Source organism: Hipposideros armiger, unplaced genomic scaffold, assembly GCF_001890085.2.
Source record: "Hipposideros armiger isolate ML-2016 unplaced genomic scaffold, ASM189008v1 scaffold_162, whole genome shotgun sequence".
Taxonomy (NCBI): Eukaryota; Metazoa; Chordata; class Mammalia; order Chiroptera; family Hipposideridae; genus Hipposideros; species Hipposideros armiger.
In genome coordinates this window covers 308,559-329,345 of record NW_017731512.1, presented here as the reverse complement: position 1 = coordinate 329,345, position 20,787 = coordinate 308,559, and the positions used below count along the sequence as shown (strand labels likewise).

General features: G+C 34.3%; 2 protein-coding genes across 5 annotated transcripts in view; one reads left to right on the top strand and one right to left on the bottom strand.

The window, feature by feature from the left end:
* Window positions 1-20,787, top strand: part of SENP6 (SUMO specific peptidase 6) — a 115,672-nt gene that overhangs the window by 40,185 nt on the left and 54,700 nt on the right. For 2 of the 4 annotated variants that reach the window (XM_019651540.1, XM_019651538.1), the window contains exons 4-6: window positions 9,019-9,161; window positions 10,385-10,489; window positions 14,899-14,919. In XM_019651540.1, coding sequence (XP_019507085.1) covers window positions 9,019-9,161; window positions 10,385-10,489; window positions 14,899-14,919 — 269 coding nt within the window. Of the gene's footprint in view, window positions 1-9,016; window positions 9,162-10,384; window positions 10,490-14,898; window positions 14,920-20,787 lie in introns of all 4 variants that reach the window. The other 2 variants (XM_019651542.1, XM_019651539.1) reach the window with 2 other exon arrangements.
* KCTD3 (potassium channel tetramerization domain containing 3) lies at window positions 647-3,331 on the bottom strand. The gene is given in 14 exon segments (XM_019651543.1): window positions 647-824; window positions 827-904; window positions 907-965; window positions 967-1,005; window positions 1,007-1,157; window positions 1,160-1,603; window positions 2,014-2,144; window positions 2,146-2,348; window positions 2,350-2,389; window positions 2,391-2,583; window positions 2,586-2,638; window positions 2,640-2,957; window positions 2,959-2,992; window positions 2,995-3,331. Coding segments are annotated over 14 exon segments (2,220 nt in total). The 3' UTR covers window positions 647-684.

Sequence of the window (20,787 nt, the reverse complement as noted above, 5' to 3'; positions counted from 1 at the left end):
GCGATGGCGTAGGCTGCAGCTCCTGCTGCAGTGGGCTGCCGTGAGCTACCGTGAATGGCTGGTGGCCGGCGTGAGCTACCGTGAGCCGCTGTGAGGGGCCCTCCAATGACCGGCGAGTGACTGCCTCACCTGGGAATAACACAATGATAATACCAACATGGGCCAGTGAAGTGACATCCTCCACAACTAGACTGAAGAACAAAAGGACAGCAACTTGTCTATTCCCCTTCCCTGATTCCCCAACTCTGTTTCCCTCCCCCAGTTCCCCAATAAAATCTTTAAAAAAAAAAAAGATAGCATTGCAAGACAAGTCTCAGGCATAGTCAAGATTGGGAATGCAGTCGCTTGGTTCCGATGCTTTATAAAGTGGTGCTTATTTATATTGGCATCATCTTATTAAGATATGGTACTATAGTTCCAAAATCCTGGGATTACCTGCACAGTGAAATGGCCTCTTGCTTCACAAAGTATTAGTTAAGTTTACTTGTAAAACAAAAAAGTCTTCAAAAAGGTCAAAAGAGATAGAGTTATTTTATCTCCTTACTCCAGGTAATTCTATTAAAAAGATGCTAAATGAAGTCCAGTTTTAATTTGTAAAGTTTGGTGTAAAAGCAAATGCATTGAAATCCAGTAAGTTTAGCTTTCATCTAAATTAGCAAAACAGCTACTCATTTTGGTGAGTTTTCACAAGCTATACTCTTGACCTGAAGAATCACTTCTGTTATGCCCAAGGGATGGAGTGGTCTTTGTAGGGGATGGAAACATAGTACCAGTTGAGTCAGTCCCTCCATCAGAAGTACTTGGGAACAAGGCCAGATAGGGAACTTTCTTCCAAGGAATTCTCCAAATCCTTTCTTTCTTAACTCCACTGTATTTTCATTTTCATCTTCTGATGACCTTTTTTGGATTCTAGACAAGCTTTAGCTATTTTATGCACTTCCAATCCAATATCTAATTCTCACAATTTTTATCTCTGTTCCAGGAGACTTGCTCTCAGACACATTACGTTCCCATTGCCCACTTTACTTCAGCTTGTATTGGACCCAGCTTTCCATTTTCAGGCACAGCTCTTTCTACATTTCTGTTCAAATTAGTAGTCTGGAAGCCCCTACAACTGAGAAAGCTCTTGGTCCTCCTTTCTCTTGCTAACGAAGGACTCTGTAAGGCCTCATGGAACCATAAGTAGCTGCTTCGTGGATGGTTTCATGGTACTGGAGCTGAAGGCTAGAATTTGATTAATGAAGACAGCTATGCTAAACCACAGAAGTTGCTGGACTGATGTTAGGAGTAGCACAGCGAGATGTACTCAGATCACGCTGATCCAGTAATTTTAGTAGCTCTTCTACTGTGGGACCACCTATATCCTTATCTTCACTTTTGTTAACCATATCTATGGCAATGGTCAGATCCCACATTTGAATGCTGCCATTTGTATGGCTTGTGAACAAGTAGCACCGTAGCCTTGAATCCATTCTACTGGACCTCTCACATTCTTTCACTGTAAATGAGGATACTGTAGTACAGTCAACAACTTGGATCTCACATATCCTTTTCCCAGTAGATGAGAGTCTTACAAACAGCTTGTTAGAGATGGAACAACTTTCTTTTTTTTTAAGATTTTTATTGGGGAGTTGGGGGATGGGAACAGCACTGGGGAATTGGGGGAAGGGGAACAGACAAGCTGCTGTCCTCCTGCTCTTCAGTCTAGTTGTGGAGGACGTCGCTTCACTGGCCCAAGTTGGCACCATCATTGCACTCTTCCTGGGTGAGGCAGATCAGTCGCTGGCTTCTGGATGGCCGCTCACGGTGGCTGCTGGCTACATACGGTAGCCCGTGGCAACCCACTGCAGCAGTGGCTGCAGCCTACACCGTCGCCGACGACTCATGGCAGCCCAGCTCCATGTTGAGCTGTGTTCAGCATCTTAGCTGTAGAGGGCAGTGTCACTGATCCTCATGTGGAATCCGAACCAGGGCCCTCTGGTGTCCCAAGCCAGCTTTTAACCAACGGACCACTCGGCCAGCCTACAACTTTCTGAATAAACACCTATTGATCATCTCACTCTCCATAAGGCCCTATGTCATTTCCAAAGGAATACCTTCCATGACTTTCTGTCTCCTCCAGAGAAAGTATCTTCAGTGAACTATTGTATAAAAGTCTAAAAAAGCTGAGGGCCTGACCCAACTGTCTCTTGGTACTGCACAATAACTCATACTGCTCCAGAGTTCATACCATAGGCATTCTCAATCTAGTTACCACTGACACTTGTTTTGGGTGTGAGGTAAACACTCAAAGCAGTAGTAGCATTATTTGAAGGATCATCATAAAGTCCAGTTACAAGATCATTGTCTCTTCATTCACAAAAGCAATTTGTGCATATCTGCACTATATTGATCCATTGTTAGATCCTTGTAGAGGGAATGACCCAGCAGTGTCATAACTAGTTATAGGAACAACATCTTGAACCTGCTAACTGACAGCATTCCACAGTCCCACCTTCGCTGTATAACTTGTGACCACCAACTGGTTACCAATAAAGAAGAGAGCATCTACAGGAACACCAAGGCTGAACACTCCAATTTCACTCCATTTTGAACACTCCCTAAGATGATGCTACTCTCTGAGGCAACAGCAACCATGTTTGTCTCCATGTGGATCTCCGACCACTTTTGCATTTAAAGCTATTCATTCAGTCCAATCCAAATGTGGGCTTGTAAACACTTGTTACCACCCTGAAGATTCTTTAATTCTTTAACACACAACAAAATGGGCACATGCAGCTACAATCTAGTTGTGATGGCCAGCTTCTGTTAGCACCTTTCATGGATCCATAGAAAATCCTAGCCTAACAGTTTCTTCTCCATTTCCAGAGAGAACAGTTGGGGTACCATTTCCCCCAGCTTTACCTTCTATAGAATTGAGTTCATTCCTAGAATCAGCAGAGGATCAGTTGTGTTGTTTGAAAAAGGACACTGCCACAAGAGGAGTGTTCAGTTCACATAAGAAAAGCCTTACTAATGGAGTGATAGCATACAATTCTGCTTCATGCCTGAGAACATTAATACGCGTTCCCCTTAAGTTTAGTTGTTTTGGCTGAAATAAATTTAAAATGAGTACAAATGCTACTGGATCTCTATCAATAAATATGACACCAGTTTCATCTCGAAGTGTTGAAATTTTTCCATTCAGCAAACTGGAAAGAAAAGAATCTGCAATCTATCTCAGAGTCTGTTTTGAGGTACTAAATCTGGTCCCCTCTATGTTCAACTTAAGGATCTCGTCATTTCCAGCTGCCCTCGTGGTGAAGCTGGTACCGCAGTACCCTCCCACCATCTTCTTGGGTGTGCATACCACCCTCCTTCCCCACCTGGCCGTGGCCGGAGCGCTGAGCCTCCCCAACCTTCCTGGGGGCCTGGTGTGGCTCTCACGTTGCCTCTTCCCCTTCGCTTTGTACGTCTGGCCTGCACCTCTCTTGGACCTGGCCTCCCCCGTGCGATGCCACCCCATTTCACTTTTATCTTCAGCCATATCTAACCTGCCATTTAATCTATCCATGTAGTTTTTCCTTTTTTAAAAACATTTCAATGACATCATTTGTAGAACTTCTATTGGTTCTCTTTCAATAATTTTTTCCATAGGCTAGTTTGGTTTTTTTTTTTAAAGATTTTATTGGGTAATTGGAGAAGGGGAACAGACAAGTTGCTGTCCTTTTGTTTCTCAGTCTAGTTATGGAGGACATCACTTCACTAGCCCATGTTGGTATTATCATTGCGCTCTTCCTGGGTGAGGCAGTCACTTGCTGGCCATTGGACGGTGGCTCACAGCGGCTCACGAAAGCACACGCCAGCTGCCGGCCAGCCCCACTGCAGCCTATGCTGTCTCTGGCGACTCACGGCAGCCCAGCTCCAGGTCGAGCTGTTGTTCACCATCTTAGCTGTAGAGGGTGCAGCATCACTGGCCCTCATGTGGGTTCCGAACCAGGGCCCTGCTGCTCAGAGCTGGCGTCCCAAGCCAACTCCTAACCGACGTGCCACTCGGCCAGCCCCCATAGTCTAGTCTTTCTTTACTGTTTCCATTTTGTTTTTAAGAATTTAAATGCCTTTAACATACATTTTTAATGTCTAATGATCAATTTAATTGATTTCTTTTAGGTTATCTTATCTGAAATTCTTAGGTACTAAATTTCTCGCATACTTGGTTTTGGTCAAATTGACTGATGTATAATAAGTTTGGGTGGAAGATATCACATATTGATAATTTTTGCACACTTAGCAGTCCAGTGAAATATTCAGGCACCAAATACGGTATGTGTTTCTTGTTCCTATGGAGCTTAATTTCTAGTAACTGGCTATGCTCATCAGTCACTTAATGTTTAATGTTATAATACAGAGCTTGGCAAACGAAGGCTCACAGGCCAAATCCAGCCTACAACCTATGGTCTATGAACTAGAATAGGAATGGTTTTTACATTTTTTAAATGGCTAAAAAAAATCAGAACAATACTATTTCATGACATGTGAAAATTATATGAAATTCAAAGTTTTGTCCGTATTGGAAAAGCTGTGCTCATACGTTTATATATTGTCTATGACTGCTTTTATGCTACAACAACAGATTTAAATTATTTGGACAGAGTTGAGTAGTTTTGATAGAGACTGTGTGACTCACAAAGCCTAAAATATTTGCTGTCTGACCCTTTAGAGAAAGAGTTTGGTGATTCCCTGTACAGTTGTTTACACTGTGTAAATGGGTTGCTATCCAAGTGAGGGAAATGTATAGCTTTTGGATGGGTGGTATATTAAAGTAATCAGGCAGAATACTCTAGACCTGCTAATTGCCCACTTTTTAGGATGGTTGTGAGAATTATGAGTCTGTAATCTACATAGTGCATGACACTAGCAAGTCTTCCATAAATAGCTGCATTTAGCATTATTAAATGCAGTATTATTGAATCTTTGTAAACTGATTTTCTTTTGCTGATTATGATGTATTTATAGTTGTTTACCTGACATCAGTAAGGCCCATGTTTATAATTGGTTTTGTAACACGTGATTATTTTATGCGAATCCATCTGTACATAATAGTTCTCCTGATGTTCTGCTTGAATTCGCTAGAAAACCATTTTAGGTTGTTAAAGAGGGGGATGGAGAGTAGGAAAACCTCCAGATTGAATGTATCATCTTGACTTTAATAGTAGTAGTACTCTAATCTTGAGACAATGATAAGTGGCTCAGTTTTTACTTATTTATACCTTATTCCCCCAGTGATTTGATGTAGATTACCAAGAGCACAAATAAAATAAAAAATAAAAATTATTTATTAGGCAGAGAGAAGTAGATGTGCCAGGCATGTAAAATAATTTTTATGTTGTATTTTAATTAAACAGCTCTAGATTTTCTATTAGCTGGAATTGTGTCCTGTAGGTGTGTAATTGTGTGATAAGAGAATCTTTAACCAATTTACATCCTGTGATTCTCCTATGGAAATGATCTCGCCTCCCCTGCACTCCCTCCCCTCCCCCCCAGCTACTTTCTAAGTGTAACAAATGTTAGGGAACCTTGTTTAAGGGGATCTGACAATATAATAAATGTTATTTATGAGATATAATTATCTGACAAAGCTAGAAGTACTAGTTGACTTGTTGCTGATTGAAGTGGTTGATCCTAGTAACCTATAGGCAAAAATATGGGAAATTTAAGAATTTGGCTTGTATAGATCTTGCTTTAATGATGGGCTTTAGGTTGTCAGCTGCTGGGCTTTAGGCTGTCAGCTGCTATTCCCAAATGCGTTCTCAAAAAGGAAATTTGAAAATGTATAAGCACTTAATCAGAAATACGGTTGAATTAGCTGAGTTTTGTGCCTATAGGGTGAGATAGTTTAAACAATCCTTAAGAGGAAGGATTAACTTTCTGCATTTATATAAAGGAACTTTTAGTACAGTTTCTTTATTTTTTGAGATGTTTTATATCCTAATGATTTTGAGTCTTTTTTTTGGAATAACATTGTTTGTTTTTGCCTCTTGTGAAGAATTAGTATTTATATTTCTACAAATAACACTATAAAAATTTCTCATGCAGTGTAATAGGGGAAAGCATAGGCTTTGGAGTTAGATCATTCTTTTTTCAAATCCATTTAACTAGTTTGGAGAAGTTACTTTGCTTTGTAAGCTCAGTGATCTTTATTTAGTTTGAGTTTCAATAAAGTTTAAATCACATGTAGTAAAGAGATTTTGCTGAGAAAAAGAACTGAAGTGGGAAATTTGAACATGTTAATCCTATCTGTCATTCAGTATTGACAAGTAATTGACTTGATGTTTCAGGTGCAGTTGCTGAATCCCAGTCTGAAGAACTACTGAAATGTATAAAATATGGAGATTGAGATATTGAATATAAAATAATTAGCATAATGCCTATTCAGTAAACACTGAATTAATATTAGTTGTAATTACCTATATAGAGGAATGACATTATTTGATCAGTCTTTAATGGAAACTTTTTCCTTCCAAGACTCTTAACATGATGTGTATCAAAGTCACCTAGAGACGTGGCTCTCCAACATTAGTGTACATCAGATCAGAATCACATGGAAGGTTTGATAAACAGATTGCTGGATCCCACTCCCAGAGTTCCTGATTTAGGTCTGAGTGGGGCCTGATATTTGTGTTTTAAAGTGTTTCCAAGTCATGCTGATTGATGCTGCTGATCTAGTAACCACACTTTAAGAACCATTGACTCAGGGCATTTTTAAAATATAGCCTGCGAATAGTCCTAGATCACAGTGACTGGATAGGCCTAATTTTTTTTTTGGCTGAATGCAGCTTAATGACCAATTGTCTATGGTAAAATAATTTATCGGCTTTTTAATTGAAGATACATGTGCTTGTAATTGAGTAGGATCTAATAGTTACTGAATTTCTATCTGCCCATTTCAGGGATAGGCAGTTTGAGTATTTCTTTGTTAATGTGTGAAATAACCTCAGTACTACGAGGAAAGTTACGTGTTTAGAAAGCGACAACAGGTCTGTTTGATTCCTAAATCATTACCTTTCTACAATAACACTATATGTTCTGTGTAAAAAGAGTTACCAAGGTGCAGAATTGGTTGTATTCTCCTACTAATAGAAGTGAAAGTGTGATAACCTCATTATTTTTATCCCCTATAATTCTGTTCCTATTATCAGTTGTTTCTCTTGGTTTTGATTACAGTTTCTTATTTATTTATGAGCTAGCTTATGAATGGTAGGTATTGATATGAATAATCAGAGATAATTTGAGGCCTAGGATAATATATCTTCCACTAGAGGAGACGTGTTTACTTCTGGCCAATAACTGGGAGCATTAGCAATCTCAGATCCCTTAATCCAAGAGTTCTCCAAATGTTGCCTGGTCTGCGGTATCAACATCACCTGGGAACTTGTTAGAAATGGAAGTTCTTAGGCCCACTCCAGACCTACTGAATCAGAATAAACTATAAGGATCGGAAACTGCAGTTTGTTTTAACAAATCAGCCAGGTAATTCTGACATACTCTTGGAGGCTGAAAGATTGGAAGCTGGATTTCAATCTGTGAGAGGACTGTTATAGTTCTAATTCACTGTTATTCATAGTCTATAATCCTCATCCAAATTTGGTGGTGTTTACAAGTCCCTCTGGACTTGATAGATCTTGAACTCGACTTTTTGTCTCCTTAGCTCCCTGGGTCTGTTGGAAATTCATCTTAGCTCCTCAGCTCACAGCTGCATCTTCTGGAATCAAAAGATACCTCAGGGAAAAATATGAATCTGGGTTCAGATTTTTGAGTTTTTTTGTCCCTGATCTTCAATTCTTAATTCTTTATGCCTTGGTAGCCCTCAGATGCCTGAAACAGATTTTTTATTTTATTTTTTTATTTGTAGTTTGTCCAGTTTTTCTAGTTGTTTTTAGAGAGTGGAGTGAAGATTTATCTGCATTACCTAATATGCCATTACCAGAAGTGAAGAAGCCTTCTGTACATGGCTATAAGAGATTAAGAAGTAAAGAAATGTCTCAAGGAAGAGAAAGTGTTAAGCAGTATGTCCAAAATAGGTTTGTTTTTGTAATTCTGTAGTGTCAATATGCCTAAAGACAAGAATGATGCTGGTACTATGAACTCTGAACTCTCTCCTTAGGACTATTTTGGTGTGAGATATTTTTTAGGGAACTGTTAGGTTTCTATAAAAGTAATTCGGGGGAGGGGAAGCAAGTTGCTATCTTCTTATGACTATATTTTCTTAGAGTAAAAACTAAAATAAAAAATTAAACTTCTTTCAAAAATAAAATTAAAGTATATAAGAATGACTTTTAAAGTTTTGTTTTGGGTAAATTATCACTAAGAACTGAAGACCTTTCTCTCGAGTGTGAAATCAGCTTTTAAATCTTCTGTGTAATGAATGTAATAAAAGTAGGCTTCTTTGTTGAGAAGATCTTCCTTCCCAAGGAATGGCACATTCTGTTGTCATATTATGATCTACCTAAAGTGATTGTTATTGATATGTTTATATTATCATTTGCAACTGTGAAATTATGAAGGTATCTCGGTTTCTGTTTTTATATAGAAACTTTGATGCTATGGCCAAGTCTTTGTATGAGTTAAAATGACAGCTTATTGCCATATTTGGCTATACTGCCCTACAGAGAGCTGTAAGACCTGTTAAGCAGGGGAAATGTTTACTTTTTACTCTTGGAAAAGAGCTATCCTAAGATCCTCTATCTTTATCCCTTCTGTTTTTCTCTTTTAACTTTCCCAAATATCTTTGGAGATATTTAAGTGAAAAGAAAATAATATCATAAATACCCATGTTCCTCTATATTTGTGTTGTCCTTAGGAAAAAAAATATTATAGTTGAATTACTCTTAGGTCCATGTCACTGTCATCTTCCCCCATCTCTAATAGCTGGTACATTTTTACTACCTTTTTAATAAATAGGTTTTCAAATCGTTGTTGATAAATTGTCATATCGTGGTATTTATTGACTCTTTAACATTTATGGATTTTCTTTTACAGCTAAATCGTCAATCTGAAATTGTTGCTACTAGTTCTAGTGATTCCTGGAAGACATATGCAAGACGAAACAAGACTGAAAGTTTAAAACCTTTGAAAGGCAACCCAATTGGATTTAATATGTTGAGCAACAATAAGAAATTGAGGTATAGGCACTTCACTGCACCTTCCTACAGAAAAGATACAGGGTTTGACACTAAAACTAACTACGTTTGTGGCCAATTGACCCAGTCTGTACTTTTTCTTATCACTTTGTCAGTAGGGCCAAGAGGTAGAGTTTTCCCAGTGTGTGGATTCTTTGCTTTGAATCTTCGGAGTATGGTTGATTTCAGTGATTTCTTGGTTTCAAATAAAAATATTGTGAGGAAAATTTCTGTAGACTAGAATTTCGTAAGATGACCTTGCTTTCATACTGTTAGTAAAGTCTCGGCCATGATAAGAAAAGTAGAAAGCATCATTGGGTGGATGGTCATGTCTCTTATCAGGATTATCTCATAAGGGACTTTTTTTTTTTTTAATTTTAAAGATTTCTTATTTCTCTTCTAGTTAATAACCCACCTTTCCTAGTGCTTGTCATAGTGAACCACTGTTACTGATATGATTGGGCTGTTAAATCTCCCAGAAATATGGTTGAAAATCACTATTTCATTTTTACTTTGTTGTTTTATAGACAGACAACTGAGGTATATAAATGCTATGCAAATTATAAGTCAGTGGCAAAATCAGGAGTGGAATTGTGGACATTAGGACTCTTTTTTTACTTTTACAATTAACATATTTTTATTGGCATATAAGAAAACTCTACAATCTTCATAGTTTAAAAGGTTTTTTATTTTATTTTCTTATTTATTTTTTTATCTATTTATTTATTATTTTTTTAAAGCTGAGCCATCCTGCCACATGTTGGCAGCTCAGCTGCTGCTCAGCTCGGGCTGGGCATCGAACCGCTGTTGCTCAGAGCTCAAACCCTTGAGCGAGCTCTTAACCAACTGAGCCACTCAGCCGGCCCTAAAAGGTTTTTTATAAATAGTCCCTAAATAGAGAATAAGGAGAGAAAATATATTGGAATAAATTTATTAGAAATCTTATAGTACAAAGCATTTATTTAGGATTCCTGATTTCTACTCTTGTATTCTTCTACTGTTCATCTTCTTTCATGAACTGGATTGGAAACATTCAGAGACCAAATTCAGAAAGTAGAAAACTACTAATGGATAATTTAACATCGCCAGTTGAGTTTATCTATACATTTTTTTTTAAGTGGTAAAAGTTTTTCGTGCATGTGCTTATATTTTAAAGGGGATTTATTTTGCATATGTGTATGTAATTTTCCCCTGTTCAAATTATTCTTTGTTTCTTGAATTTGCAGTGAAAATACACAGAATGCATCACTATCTTCTGGAACTGTACTTTATGGTAGACGTTTTCATCATGCCAATGCACAGACACCATTAGTAAAAACAGCAGCTCAAAGGTAAGGATTCTAATTGCCTTTGTTTAGTATATACATACTATCCATTTAATAAGTGTTTTTTCACTTTTTTTTTTAAACAATGTGGAATTTTATTGTGTTTCCATTGCCTGTAAAGATATATTCATGTCTCTGAAATAATTCATATCCTAGAATTTTATTATTTTATATCTGCTTTTGAATAAATCACATTCTGTAAATAGAGGCTTTTTAAATGAAAGCCATTCTATTGCATTATATTCCAGTTGAATTTTTCTAATTTTACAGCACTGAACTTACAACATTGGACAGAAAAATCTTTAGCTGGTGGTTTAGCCCTGATGAGTAAAACTACAGTTATTACCTTACTTTATAAGATTTGTAGGATTTTATGGTATCAAAATAAATCACATTATTAATTTTACATGAGAAAATTTTGTTTTAGTAGTTTTAGTAGATTTGGATGTTTTCACTGATTGTGAAGGTATTACTTCAACCTTGAAATAATGAGAGTAACAGTGGGGGAAATTTGGTGTTCTAAATGCTTTTGAGCTTTTTCATAACCGTTTTTGGATGGTTATGAAATTTTAGTTCTGAGTCAATTTCCACTGACTAAGAAATTCTTAGACTCCAGCAATTAAATAAATAATCCCTTTATTTCTTACATTATGAATTATTGCATAACATTTTTTAGAAGTAGTAAAATTTAAAGATTTAGTATGTATGCTAGATGCTGTTCTTCATTATTTAAAAATGTCACTCTAGACTGCTACTCATTCAGAAAATGTGTCTTGTTAGAAACCCGTGCTAATTTACTATTTATATAGATTTGCTATGTCATAGATTTTTTACTTAAAAACCTTAAATCTTTTTCATATGTTAGTAAGAAAACTTTTTTTGCTTAAATATATTATTTTTGTCATAGTTTTCACATAACATATTTGAGAAATTCAATTAAAAAGGAAGTTAAATTACAGCACATACCAAAAATTGGCTTGCTTTACTGTAAAGTACACAAATCAAGTTATCTGGCCTACATGTGGCACATACATGAGAATAAATAATAAAGGGAGAGTAAAGAAAGGTAGAAGGCATAGTTTCTCACACAGTGATCACATTGATAGAATACATCACTGATAAAGATCTGTGATCTTGATATTCTGAAAATGTGGTTTAAATTGAAATAATTTATAATCAAGTGATATATTCTACAACCAAAATTATTATTGCTTTTGAAGTTATCTGTTAGTTTGGAATTATTTGCACTGTGATCTATTCTCCCCATCCCTCCTTTCGTCATTGGTAATGTTAAAAATCTGATTTCAGTCTGGAAATTGGATTGTTTTGTTTTATTCTAGGTGTCAGCACCTGTTATACCTTGCATGTGTATCATTGCTCATCTGTATAAAAGATTCTGTTAATAGGAACTGGTATTTACTAGTAAAATATTGTTTCTTTTAAAAAAAAAACCTGAATTAATTTGTATTTATAGAAATAATGCAGAGTTAAAATACTTGACAGGAAGTACTAGGGGCAATAAGAAAAACCTGAAGAGTCAGGTCAGCAGAGCAGATTCTACTTATGTTTGTCTCCTATTTACAGAATAAATATTTCTTACTCCTATTGCAGTGTATCATTAAAAAGATTTTGAAATTCAAAGACAAGTCATTGAAAGTTTTTTCAGTTTTCTTCCTTTGAAAACATTGAGTAATTTCATTCTGCATACCGGGCATAGATGAGGCAGAGTAGTCAAAGGAATAGGACAAAGTCCTTGTCTTGAAGCTCAAGTTTGATTAGGGTAGAGGTTAGAGGTCAGAAAGACAAGCAAACATGATTACGTGGGTAGGTGCAGCAGCAGAGATACACAAATTATGCGTAGTACTATTAACAGAGAAGGGAGTAGTAAAGCATTCACAAGGAAGCATTAAGTAGCTTTTGAGTGTACTAGCTAAAAGAAAACACTGCATGCAGTAGGAACCACTTTCTTCAAAATCATGAAGAAAGCCTTCGCCTAAGATGTTTGCTACAAGCCCTTTGGTTTTAATTAGTGTGGTGTTGGCACGATTGTCAGGCCTCAGATGAGGGTAAGCACACTGGCTTCTAATTTTTCTTATTTTCTTAACTCTTAATTGAAATGAAAGGAAATGCCACCAGCTGGTAATTCACACACACAGTCTATTCTTGGGGTGAGTGGTATAACTTGTCTCTTAAGTTAATCAGACCTGCATTTTGTAATTTATAGTTCTCTAGTAAGATATGGGAACAAGTATGTCACACCTTTTTAATCTAAAAGGAATGAATAAAGATTGTTAAAATCTCGAATCAGATTAGCCACTATTTGGGAGAATATTACGATTCCAGTCTATTTTCTTACTGCTATTCCAAATATTAATTTAATTCATATGTAAAAGATAGGTTGTTTATACACTGCTAGTAATGGAGGAGGATAGTATTGGTATGGACAAAGAAACACAGAAATTAAGAAATATATATATATATATATATATACCTCTATACCACTTTCACCCCTAATTTTAATCAGACTTGCTAAAAGAGCACATTTACTTGTTTATGTTTTATTTACATTTTCACTTTCTTTTGCTTTTTATTAAGGGTAGGTGAAAAGGCTTGTAAGGTCCATAGGGGAAAATGAATGTCCACAAAGCATATATAAACCATAAATGGGAAAATGGGCTACTGGAATAAGAAAGATTTAATTATTAATTAAAAGCACTACTTTGAAACAATATTTTTGAAGTCCTAAATCAGGTCATAGATAGTAGAATCAATCAGTCTTCTTTCCTTTTTTTTTTTTTTAATTTTAAGAGCACTAGTACACCACTAGTTCAAGAATGAAACAGTCCAACAAGAATGTAAGTTAACGTTTTTACAAAGCCCTAGATTACTAGTTATGGCTTCCCTTCCCATTTTTTAAAAGCCTTTTTGTTATGTTTTGTTTTAAAACGTAAGCTCCTCTAGGGCAGGGCTTGAAATAAACACATATTGAAGAATCTTGTAGAAGTGCCATGACTTATAAATTCGGTATCATGTCATAATAAATGAATTTTTCAAGGATAAGAGAAATGAGCATGGGTGTGTGTGTGTGTGTGTGTGTGTGTGTGTGTGTGTGTGTGTGTATTGGAAAGAACCAAACCTATTTCTTCTATTGCTACTAGGTGTTCTACCTCTTTCTTTTACTCTATACAGGTGAGTTTAAAAAAACAAAACAAAAATAAGAGAGTACTAAACTCTTCTCACTTCTTAGGCACAAGAATATAGAGTTGGAAATGGCTAGATTAGTACCTAACTTTTGGTTTTCATTTTAATTTTCCTGGAAATATAATTCTGTAAGAAGTAAATATATAAATAAATATATAAAGTTTATGCTTATAGTTTGTTTCACTTTAATGGGTATAATAATAATATTCCCTCATTTTATGTCATTTATCCAACATAAACTTATTTTATGCAGATTATCCCATTTTTTAATAGCAGAGGTAAAATTTGAAATATGGTATCATATAAGTTTATAATAATCTTTTTCTTTACTATTGAAAATATTTTTTAAAAATAAGTGTTTCTTTTCAACGTCATATATGTAAAACCAAGTTACCATATTACTTTACTAGGCAGGATTAAATTGATATTTTACTTGTGTGCTCCACATGACAGGAATACAAGCGATAATATGGGGACTCGGATTTTGTAAACTGTGTTTTGTTTAGAGTTCTGAGTATTTAGTTCCTTTTATAATAAAGAAGAATATTTCTAGTATGCAAATCTTGTCCTAAATTGAGGATTTTTGTAAGTTTACTCTTAATTACTATTAATAGCTTTTTAGATTTTCTATGAACTGTGGAGAAGGGTGGCCACCTTTTATACATTGAACTTTTGATTAGAGACCATGATTTTAAATCCCAGGTCTTTCCTATATGGTTTATGTTGCAGACCATATACTGTATTTAATCTAAGGCTTTCGTGCAAAAGTTTCAACCTTAATTTTTTTTTTTTTTTTACTCAGAAGCAAATAATCACAGCTAATAACAGGGTTGGAACCACTAAAAATTTTATAGTTTTCAGGACATTGTATTGTTCCTTGAAGATTGTTTACATAGTTACTCTAAAATAAAATGTATCCTTAAATGTTGGATAGTTAAATAAGGCTCTTTCAGTAATTTTTCATATCCTTGTACATTCTTTTTTCTTAAATATGTTTAGAAATAAAGTATTTCCTATATTGACAAAAATTGAAAAATGATTTTTATATCTGACAAGATCCAAAACATAGTAGTATATAACATGTATCAATAATGTATTTAAAAAAATTAATCACTTTAGAGTTTTGCCTTATTGACTGCAGTTACTAAAACTACAATGATATATCACAAATGAGGTCTTGCCTCTTACATTTTTTTTCTTTTTCATGTTTTAAGCACTCTGGACCAAAAGGAAAGGTAAGCCTAATATTGATGAAATTAGAGCATGGATAAAACCGTAAAATATCAGATTATTTATATGCTTTGAAAAATATCTACTGATTAGAGTCATTATTGAAGCTTAGTAATTATTTTAATAAAAGGAAACATTAATAGCACAATATATTTGACTTTTGTGGTTAGTGTTTCACCATAATTCTTAATATACATTTTTCCATGATTGGTTATTATATATTTATACTGATGTGTGACTGTTTTCCTTTTAAAAATAGAATATTTCAGTGCGTTAATAGTAAATTCGATTTCAATCCATCATTAAAATATTTCTTGTTATATTTCAGTAATAATCTTTTTGTTTTTACACTTCAGTAGAGTGAGGGGAAAAATGGAATTAGATTACCTTAAGCTTGGAGTTAAAACTCTTAAGATCAAATGTATTCCTATTCTGATCCCAAAATTTATAACAGAATTTTATGATCGCTGTTTGCCCCCTTTGTAAACAACATTGGCAAACGCCTTGTCCTTTAGCAGAAATATTGAATAATATAAATAACAGAAACAAGTTTTTAAGAACATATATTTCTTTGAGTAGTGTAATGGTTGTAATTGTTCTAAAGCACATGTCCATAAGAATAGTTTCTCTCCTCAATGTATATATGTAGAATACTTTGTGGGTATGCATCTTTTTTTCTGACTTTCCTGAGCGTCTCAAAAACATTGTGTGAACCTTCACCCCAAAAATAGGTTAACAGCCCTTGTATTAAACAAATACTTTCAAATAATTGGTGAAGGTCAAAAGGATGGACGTTTTATAATTTTAATTATATAATTTTAACTCTAATTTTATTTGAAGGTATAGAGGAGGCAAAGAGGATAACTTGCAACATTTTATAAAATGCGTATATTCCATCTTGCTTCATGAACACTCAAGTTTCTGAAATATAAATTTAAAGATGATCATGTCAGCCAAAGATTTATTACTTGTTTTATAAATGAATGGGTTGTACAAATATTTTACTACTTCTGGGAAAGAAAAATTAGTTTCCTATTACGTCTTTTTTTCTTTTTTGAGTAAATCATTATGATCAGATATAGATGAGTCATTCTGTATTAAAAAGAAAATTTAACTCATGAGCGACTATTTTTTGGAAGGCTATTAATTAGATGTTTAATAAAATTGCTAAAGAATATATTAAATAAGTCTTGATACAGTCACATTGAAACATTCTTGTTTTATACAAATAAATTCATCCCTGCATGCTGTATCATAAGATAGATAAAATACAACTACTATTTGTATTATCAGAAGATTTTAGATTGTTCTCTTATTCACAATAGCATTGAAGGAATTATATTGATTTCCCCCCATTGTTTTGGCTTCTTATGCATAGTTCTATAGAGGAAATTTATTCATTGCTACAGTCAGCAAATATTTCAATGACTCTATGTGCCAGGCACTCTTCTAGGAGCTGGGAGAAGTCTCTACCCTCTTGGAGCTTACATTCTTGTTGGAATAATACTGAAATAGGAATCAGAGATGTAGAATTAAGTAACTAGCATTAGCAGTAGACACACAACTTACTCTAAAATCGGGATAATAATATTTGCCAACTTTAAAGGAAATTTGTGAGGAACGAATGAGATAATTATTTAAAATTGACTTATACACTGTAAAATTTGAAATTTCTGTGACAGTAATAGATACCGAAATTTTTTTCAATCTTGTGTACTAACATTAATGCCAGGACCTAAATATGCAGCAGCAGCTGTATCTAAAAGGCATTGTAGTGACTACACATGAGTGATTTGTTCAGCAGTTTAGTTACTATTAGGTTGAATTGAGCCCATTCATCCTTTAGATCTTTACCTAAAATTATTTTGGGTTTAGGTTTGTCAGAGATACACTGAGAAGAACTTTTGTGTCAGTAGGTTTTACTTTGTAAATTTTTTTTCACATAATCCTTTTTCCCCCCTTGTGAACACTAAGCCACATTTTTCTGATTGTTGAAGAGTAACAGAAACCCCTTCAAACATGATGGACTATAAATCTCTGAGTTAGATGATTTATTTATAAGAGAATGCCTTACCTAATAAACAAAAGTTAGATGGTCCTAGAAGGTTAATCTTTTCTAGGCTTTTCCCACTTGTACTATATACTGGGCACAGTGAGGTGAGTTGTAAGTTTAAAACCAAGCTGGAATAATAAATAAAACAATGTTAAGATCCAGAGCTTACAAACTTAAAAAAATTTGCGGCCAGTTCTTTGTTGTGGGTGACTTTGACAACTTGAATGATTCAAATTCCCTTCTGACTGATGGACTGATAGATTGTGAATACAGTGTATGTGGTAGCACCATCAATCTAGAATATTTAATCTGGTATTAGAACTTTTTTTTTTCTCCCTAGGTAAAGAATCTATTGACCCATTATGAAGCTGAAGCACATAGTGACTTTCTAATTAACATTTTTTATATATTTATTATCTTTTATTATAAAAACTGTGTGCATATTGTAGAGAATTTTAAATAATAAAGAGGTACAAAGTTGGAAATATACAATAAATTATACATGAAATACTAGAAATGTTTACTTAAAGGGTGTGTTTGAAAAGATAAGTATTATAATTAGAAAATTTATAATTTTTAGAAAGCTCTCAAAATAGAATATTACATTATTAGAATCTTGAAGCATTTCTTTCTAATAATTTCTTTGCTAATAACTTTTTAATATACCTAACACATGTGGAGCCATAGTAAAAATACAGCTGTGTATTCTGAATTTTCACCTAACAGTATGTCCTAGCATTTTCTCCTGTCATTAAGTTGGCTTCTAAAAATGATTTTTAATTATTGCATAATAGCTTCTCCTATAGATATATACTTTATTTATCCATTAGCCCATTTCTGATTATGTTTCACTGTAGTATATAACACATTGATGAACAACTTTGTATATAAATTTCTAAATATATCTCTTAACTCTCTTAGAAAGGATTCTTTGGACTAGGTTAAAATTTTTTTAATACTCTTGATAAGTTCTGCAAATTGCTTTGCAGATAGGTGGTACCAATATATAACAACATTATAAGTTGCTGTCTCAAGGTATCTGAAAATAAAATTATATTCAGATGATTCTGTCTTCTTTGGAATTATTATGGTCATCTGAAACCTTAGAAATAATAAGAGTTGCGCATGATGATAAGGGTACAAGACTAATATTACTAATAATTTTTCATTCACTTCTGATCAATTGGAGTGTATATTGGCAAGTCCAAAATTTCATTCACAGTAGCAGCTAAAAGTAAATGTTCAGTAATAAAATTTATGATGAATTCTTTATAAATGTACTTAACCTAATCTGAAGCATGTTTTGTTCTTGGTTGGTTATTTAATATTAACCTTAAATAAGGTAAAATATAAATTTAAATTTACCTCATATAATAATATAATTAATATATATTATTTATATATTATCCTATATAATATATATCAGCGGTTCTCAACCTTCCTAATGCCGCGACCCCTTAATACAGTTCCTCATGTTGTGGTGACCCCAACCATAAAATTATTTTCGTTGCTACTCTATAACTGTAATTTTGCTACTATTATGAATCGTAATGTAAATATCTTTTTGTTTTCCGATGGTCTTAGGCGACCCCTGTGAAAGGGTCATTCGATCCCCAAAGGGGTCACGACCCACAGGTTGAGAACCACTGATATATATTATATAGATCCTTAAAATAAATTTAACAATTTCTCAAAATCTCAGCAACTTTATTTTAATAAATTTTACCAACTCTAAAGTTTATTTAGAAGAATAAATATTTGAGAAGAACACAGACTTATTTTTTTAAAATAGAATAAATGGGGAAAGAGAAAAATGATTTGTCTTGCCACATAATAAAACATACTGTGAAGAAAACAGTGATTAAATATGAAAACACTAGAAATAGATTAGCGGGTAAGAGTAAACAGATTAGAGAGTCCAGATATATTCAGTTTCCAACCAACCTGTGCAATCAGATATAAACACGTTTACAGAGCCTTTCAAATATCTGAATTATGATATTGTACATTGGCTGACAAATTAATATTTTGAATTACTGTATGAGGCTCTGCATGGTGGCTAGTGGTTCAGTTATGACAACATTACCATCCTTGTACAGCAATGTTTGTATAATTATTTGACCTGATAAATATACTTCTGATTACATTCTGCACTTAGATATACACAATTCATTCTAGTTATTTATCAATGCTTGCTATGTTCTAGGCATATGAATACAGTGATAAACAAAGCAGACAAAATCCCTGCACTGCTGTAGATTATATTTGATGGGCAAAGATTGATAATGAACAAGTAAAACATGAAATAATAAGTTCTGTGTAAAGAAGTATAATTGAATGATGTGATGTGGTAGTGACAGTATGGATTGCATGTTCAGAGACACACTTTACTATGAAGCTAATGTTTAACCAAGGAGTAAAGAGTCAGCCATGCCATGATCATAGAGATGGCTTTTCCAGATAGGGGAGAGGTGGTGCTAAGATATTAATGCAGGAATGAGTTTGGCATGTTCAGAGAACCCAAAGAAGGGCCACTATGTTTGGAGCTTGAGGAGCAAAGGGGAAAAAAGAAAATGTTATGAGGTGTGTTTGGTGAAGTCAGCTAGGATCCAGATCATAAAAGTTTTTTTTTGTAAGATGATCTGAAGAGTTTGAATTTTATATTAGTGCACTCACTAGAAACCTTTATGGCATTTTAGGTTGGGAAGTGTCACTACCTGATAAATCTTTAAGATTTATCTAAAAAGAAATAATCTTTTGTACATGATTTATAATTTGGCACAATTAAATTACGTCAGTGACATTCAGTTAAGGCTAAGCATTTTTTACTTTACAAATAGAGATGTTCTGCAAAAGAAAATAGTCTATGACCAAATTTTCAAAACTATCACAGCAAAATCTAGCATTAGGGAGATGGAAAGGGAGTGGTAAAAGGGGTCTTAAGGCCTTTTGGGGAGGTAGTTTGGGAGGGAAATAAAAGGATTTTAAAAATCTCATCCTGTTGGGGATGCAATAAAACATCTTGCTTGAGGAAATAGTTAGAATCTTGATAGCATATTAATGAATAGAAATATGCATTTGGAATAAAGGTGTAGAGAAGGAAGGTAATTATTTATTTCTTAGCTAGGAGGGGCAACAATGAATAGCTATTGTGCAAACCAGTAAAAATACTGGAAAAGAGGAAACAGTAAAATAATTAATACAAATATAAAAAAAACAACTAATAAGTAAGACGAGAGGAAAACATGAAGTCTATCAGCTGTTATAATTGTCATCAGATTGAATACATTTAATAAAATAAACTTATTGGGTTAAATCCAGCTATACAATGTTTTTTACAAGAATCAGACATAATTAGTAAAGGGGTGTTTTGAGTCACAAGAGATGCAAACAAAGAGAAAGAATGAGTAGAATTTTAATAACAAGTGAGATGGAATTAAGAATTAGAAGTACTACGAGGTGTGATCAAACAATGCAGTGAATAAAACTAAAAAAAAAATTATTAAAGACATTGCCATTAAACTCCCTCAAAATACTCCCTCTAGCTTCGAACACACTTATCCCATCATTCTTGACACTTTCTGAAGCAGTTCTGAAAAGTCCTCTTCCGTGAGTGTCTTTAGTTGCGCTGTTGTGGCTGCCCTGATGTCCTGAATCATTTTGACTTTTGGGAAGAGCCAGAAGTCGCACGGTGCCTGATCCAGTGAATAAGGTGGATGAGGACACAATGTAATGTTTTTGACAGAGATTGCCATACCAGAAGCAATGTGTGACACTGAGCATTGTCATGATGGAGGATGATTTACGGCACACGTTGTTT